The sequence below is a fragment of the Acipenser ruthenus genome, chromosome 1 (genome assembly GCF_902713425.1).
Source record: "Acipenser ruthenus chromosome 1, fAciRut3.2 maternal haplotype, whole genome shotgun sequence".
NCBI lineage: Eukaryota > Metazoa > Chordata > Actinopteri > Acipenseriformes > Acipenseridae > Acipenser > Acipenser ruthenus.
In genome coordinates, this window is record NC_081189.1 from 10,733,869 (window position 1) to 10,740,266 (window position 6,398).

General features: G+C 38.4%; 1 protein-coding gene across 3 annotated transcripts in view; it reads left to right on the plus strand.

The window, feature by feature from the left end:
- LOC117403730 (atrial natriuretic peptide receptor 3-like) overlaps nucleotides 1-5,527 on the plus strand; it is a 28,271-nt gene extending 22,744 nt beyond the window's left edge. Inside the window, exons 7-8 of one of the 3 annotated variants that reach the window (XM_034925498.2) lie at nucleotides 883-967; nucleotides 3,625-5,527. In XM_034925498.2, the coding sequence (XP_034781389.2) occupies nucleotides 883-967; nucleotides 3,625-3,736 (197 nt within the window). In that variant the 3' untranslated portion in view covers nucleotides 3,737-5,527. Of the gene's footprint in view, nucleotides 1-879; nucleotides 968-3,624 lie in introns of all 3 variants that reach the window. The other 2 variants (XM_034925500.2, XM_034925497.2) reach the window with 2 other exon arrangements.
- Nucleotides 5,528-6,398: the final 871 nt, after the last annotated feature.

Sequence of the window (6,398 nt, forward strand, 5' to 3'; positions counted from 1 at the left end):
TATAATGACATTCCAAATGATATCTTTTTAAAATGTTCCTGTATTGGAAAAACAAGCAATGTAAGTGTAAATATCGGTACGGCCTTTACCCTAAGGGTTAAAAAGGTTGTTTTTTTTCCCTCTCATAACCGTACAATGGCCTAGAAAGAGCTTTTTTTTATCAGTGATATCGTGGGATTTCTTGTTGTGAGGCAATTGCTTGATAAAATACAGTCATCTCAAAAGCTTGTCTTCAGGGATCATTTTCCTGAAATTGTGAAAGCACTTCATAGGCGTTACATGTCAAAGTCTAATCTATAAGAGCTGATTACTGTTGCACTGCTGGTGACTTGCATAACTTATCAGTCACATTACACAGACGAAAGTGTGCTCTATAAAGAAGCGCTATTACCTAACCCTTCTCTGTCTTTAGCTTGTGATTTTCATTATGCATAAACCTGAAACCTATTAAAAAAAATAACACCCATTAAAATGACCAAATATGTAATCTTTGTACAAAACAATGTGGAGTAAACAGCTTTGAAAAATGTGTTCATCAAGCCATCGTTCAATCGGGACTCATAAGCAGCCTTTCAAGGTATCAACTTGGTTTTAAGAAATGTACCAAGGCTTGTTTATAGGAAATTTATCAGCGTTATTTTCAGCTGGGAAAAGGCAGTGAAATATGAACAAAATGCATAGATAATGTATCTGCTTAGGGAATAGAGGCATGTCAAACACACAGCCAATAAACTGTTTATTGCAATATTTGAAATTCCTCAAATGCTCAGTAGCAGCTCCTCCCAGTGAATGCCTGCCTTGGTGGTGATTGCAGGTGCTGCGCATTGGGTTGTTCTGCAGGGGAAGGTGATTGGTGATGCCTTGCCTTTGTTTTTTAAGCAGGTGGGCTTGGGGAGTCAGCAGTCACTGGCATCGTGGTAGGAGCTCTTCTAGGAACAGCCCTGCTACTGGCATTCTACTTCTTCAGGTTAGTGAAGCACAGCCTTCTGCGTCTGCATGTGCTGGCATTGCAGTCTTCTTCCTTTACTTTACACACAGTCTCTCAAACACTCACATACACCTCAGTCAGACGTGACAGCTACTTAGAAACGATTAGAGCCGTCCTCTATTAGAAAGCTTGTGTGCAAAGTTTAGAAACTAATTATTGAAATGCCGAACCTTACTTTTTCCCAAATATATTATTTTGTATGGTGTATGTAAACAGCCTGTGGTAGATATTATACTGTACATTGCTATACATAACGCAGGGAATGTTCTGTAACCGAGTCCCAATGTAAGGTGTGAGCAATTCCTTCTTATACCATGGTCAACTATACACCCTCAAATGCACACAGCCACATGGGTTCTGGTACTGTGGCTTTTGAGCAACCCCGTACAATACAATGCAATGCAATACCATTTCAATTGATTCACACAATAGCAGCTAATACAATGAGGGTTAAACAAGGGAAGCCAAACAATCCAGCCCAGTCTTTGCTAGGAATGATAATAATAACACTGTGCAGGGGCCAGGCTAAACAGATACGACTTGAATTCCACAAAGGAATCCCATTCTCGCTGTGCCCTAGAAAGAGACTTAGAAAGAGACCTAACCAAATCATCAGGATTGTGATGGAAATGAAATCACTACGATATGCACGTCAGCGAAGGTAAAGTAATGCGTTTCATGTGAACTCATCAAGGTGACCCTTTACTATCTGAAGCTGTGTGGAGGTCAGCAGTGAAGGCACTGCTGGCAGAGACATGAATACATTTGCCATAGCAATTACAGAGAGGCAGAATGGAGAACAGTCACAGAAAACATTCCCATGGCAGACTGCATGTCAGCTCTAGTGGAAGAGAAATCTGTGAACTGGGTTTGGAGTGTCAATTGGAAACACTCCAAACATGGACCTGTAAGCCAGCAAAATGTCTGAAGTCTGTCTATAAATGAATCAACACTAGTTTCTTTCTTATTTCAGTCTGCTTTTCCAACACAGACGCTCATTGTGCAGTAAAGTAGGATTTACAGAGTAGCCAGTCCTCTCCTTTGCCATTGTGTCCCATTGTCCACTACTGTGGCCCTAGGCATGGATTTGAGAAACCTTTGAAAATAAGTCCCATTCATGTATATTGACAGGAGCGGATGGATTGTCATCATTAGGAACTCAAAATATTGAAAAAAATAAAAGTGGGGTTATACTTCCTCTTTTGTGCCAAACTGAACATAACACATACTGGTTTGTAGGGAAAAGGCTGGGAATATGGAGACTACAGAGGTGGAATGTAGGGTTAGGACACCCCAGCCCTAGGGTAATGTGCTTTCATACTTGCTTTCTAAGAACCAGCTTTTTGCATTGAATCGATCAATACTTACTTGTCTCCCTGGGCATTCTGAATCTAGAATAGTTTCTGAGATAAGGAAGCTTTTAAGTTGTGTGGTTAAGCTGTCCAGGGTCACAGAATTATACGTATTAGTCACACCAGACTGCATTTGCACAGGTCCTTAGGCGTCCTATAAGGTTTCTTTAAAAGTTCCAAAAAAAAGAAAGTCATGCAGTTAATAAATCTCATGATGAGCTTTATCTGCACGAACTGATTACGCTCACAAGCCAGTTTAAATTTTGTGTTGGAGCTCTAAAACCTATTTTAGTGACTGTAGTATCTACCCCCTATATAATGCTGTAGTCGGGAGCCATAGGTAAAAAAAGATGTGCCAAAATAAATTCCATCACAGCAGCACCATTCAAAGCAATTTGAATATTTTTTTTTGTAATGCAGTGTGACAGGCTAGCTGCAGGGATGACGTCAGGCCAGAAAGAATCACACAGACAGACAGTGCTGGGGTTGAAACTGAAAACGCAATGGCTGCGCTCAGTAGGTTTAATGAAACAAATAAAAGTTTTAAACAGAAAACAGGACACGGCACTTGAGGCCAAAATAAATAGACAAACAAAACTGACTAACACTTAAATGAACAGTGGACTAGCAGACAAACAAACACGGTGAGTAAAAATAAAGAAACAAGTATCGTGCTGGTCCTACCAGCACGCAATAGCAATTGTTAATATTTAACTTTATTTAACTTTTTATTTTCTCCTTTATTTACACCCGTTCACTACTCACCGAACATCCAACCCCGAGTGAGTAAAATGTGCATCTATATATACAATTGTGCTGGGATTCAATTACCAATTAATTATTCACTTGAATCCCAGCACGTGAACTAATCTGTGAAAACCCTGTGCTCACATATTAAATACTTTAAATGCACTTGAAGTGAAGTGCAATCCCTTTGCCTAAATACAATTATACATTTTAAATAACTTGTGCTCATTACCCACATTATATCCTGTGTACCAACTACATACACTAACATTTACACACTACATGCAACATATAACACACAAATACACACAGGGGCAGGGCCCATTGCCACATGCAGGCAATAGCAAATGATATGCATTGGTACTGTCGTCCACCTACTATTATCCACCCACTATGCCCATTAAACGAAGAGAGTTAGGCACATCTCTACATTGACCGCACTTGGTTCTATCTCACATCTAATGCAGTCCTTATTGAAACAGCCTTGTCATACATTAAGCAGAGAACAGCACTTATTTCTGTGATCTCTGTCTCCAGGAAGAACTACAGGATAACCATTGAGAGGAGAATCCAGACAGAAGAGTGCGACATCGGGAAGCATCGCCAGCTGCGAGAAGACTCCATCAGATCCAACTTTTCAGCAGCATAAAGAAGAGGACGAAATGCTGTGACTCCCCAGAAGCTTTTAGAGGGATGTGACCAAAGACTTTGCAGGCTATTCAAGCAGACATTTTATTTTCATGTTATTTAAGAAGTAGAGTTATTTTTTAAAATCTCATTTTCTTTGACTTTCAGGAAACTCAGGAAAGTTGTAATAATTACACAGTGCCACTCCACGGCATCTCTCTCTGTAGAAACAAGGATGTATTTTTACAGTATTCTGTAAGGGTTTTCTTAGTGGCCAGTACTGAGTTCAGGGGTAGCGATGGCTCTGTCACTGTATTTCACCTTCCATGTTCCCAGCCCTCAGCACAACAGCTAATATGTATAGTTTAATTCCAGCGGGTTTTGTTGCAACGCAATGGACTAGGCTTCCTCACCCATTTCCTGCTTTCATTCTCCCTGATGACCCAAAGTTTAAATGAGGGAATGTAATTCATGGTAAACATTTTAAGACAAAAGAATGTAGCTTTTTGATTAACTATATTAAGGAAGGAATTGCGGAAAAAGACAACCACAGCTTTGACCTTGGCATTGGTTTATGCATACAAGTGTTGTGCTGCAAGATTAACTAATAGTGTGTATATAATTCTATAGAATTTAGGAGGTGCTGTAATACCACTGAATTTGTAGAGATCCAAGTACATTTGGAATCATTTGGAGGAAAGACAACAAATACTGCATTTTGGTCAATGCACCCGAAACAAAGTTAAAAACGGTGACTAGGCTGTGGATACATTGGCACATAAATATATTAAAACATCTGGACAAAGGAGGCACTTGTAGGTCTGTGTGACACTGATTTGTTTTGCTATTCAAGCCTGAAGCTCTTCACCATTTTCTTTACACATCATTTGTATTTATGTTTTAATAACAAACATACAATGTATTGTTATTTAATTGAACACAAAGTTTCCAGGATGTGTGCTTTGGTATCACCTGCATTTCTCTTACCACATCAGTACACCACTATGGGAAGATTTTTAACGTTATGCTGAAGCCTAAATGTCAAAACTTAGTAACGCGCTGAAATGTCTGAAATGTTCTTGGTTTTCAGTTAATCAGATATTTATTTTTCCGTTACATTGGTATGAACAACCTTTGAATTTTAAATTGTTTTGCAGTACCCCTAAGAAACATTTTAATAGTGTTTTATATTACCCTTACCTTTTCAAAAAATTTCCTCTAATCTTTTTTTTTTGTTTGTTTTTGTCATTGCCCATTTTCCTTTATTTATAAGCAGCTGGTCTGATTATGCGGATCTATGAACTTAATATCAAACAAATAGCAGGGACACTTTCAAACTTCATTGAGATGGCATTTCTGGCCGATGGAAAAGTAGGTGAAGAGTGATTTTATTGGACATTTTTAATGGGTTAAACACAAAGTATATACATAAACAAACCAATAATACAAAATAGGTCATGTCTGTTTAAAATGGTTGAAAAACAGTTTGAATTGATTTGCCTTTGTTTTTCAGGAAATTATGTAAGTTAGGAAAATTCTATTTTCTATGGCTTTGGGGCTATTTGGAGCTATAGTTTTCATGCTTCCTTGTTTACCCATTGGCTCACAGCTCTGACCAATAATCTATGGTCTCCTTTCGGTCTGGTTTGTGTTTTGGATTTGTGCACAATCCAACTTCCTGCATATTCTTATTTTTTCACAGATAAATATGAAGCGCTATATTTAAGAAATTTGACAACTGATTAGATGATTAGCCATGGCAGTCCATGTTATTACTACTTGTCAGTGGGATTGTGTTTTTAAATATAAAATACTTTACGAATTTACTTTAAATTCGTTACTCCAGTTTTTGATTTTCAAATAGAGTTACACTTTATTATAATAACTATAGCGCTACTGAATTTCATCTCTAAAAAGACAGTGGGCATCAATCAATGTTTAAATGGTCATCGCTGGCAGTTTATCAAACAGTGTAACTAATACCAGAATGGATTCTAATCTAATACATTCTCTCCTGAACTCTGTAAAAGGTTAAGCCCTACACCACAACAAATACTACTGGAGCTCCTCTCTCCAAGCTCTTTTGCCAGTTTTGACTGATATACTTCCTATTTTTTGGAGATTTCCTAGAAGAGAAATGTAAGGTACATTGGGTAATTCTTTTTTATTGACACACACACACACACACACACACAAACACAAACAAGTAACATAGGCCCAGTCATCTCTAGCAGTACACAAGGTGGTTAACACATTTAAAGAGTGCTTGACAGTAACAGAGGCCCAATCATCTCTAGCAGTACACAAGGTGGTTAACACATTTAAAGAGTGCTTGACAGTAACAGAGGCCCAGTCATCTCTAGCAGTACACAAGATAAACACATTTAAAGAGTGCTTGATAGTAACAGAGGACAGTCATCTCTAGCAGTACACAAGGTGGTTAACACATTTAAAGAGTGCTTGACAGTAACAGAGGCCCAGTCATCTCTAGCAGTACACAAGGTGGTTAACACATTTAAAGAGTGCTTGACAGTAAAAGAGGACAGTCATCTCTAGCAGTACACAAGGTGGTAAAACACATTTAAAGAGTACTTGACAGTAACAGAGGACAGTCATCTCTAGCAGTACACAAGGTGGTAAAACACATTTAAAGAGTGCTTGACAGTAACAGAGGCCCAGTCATC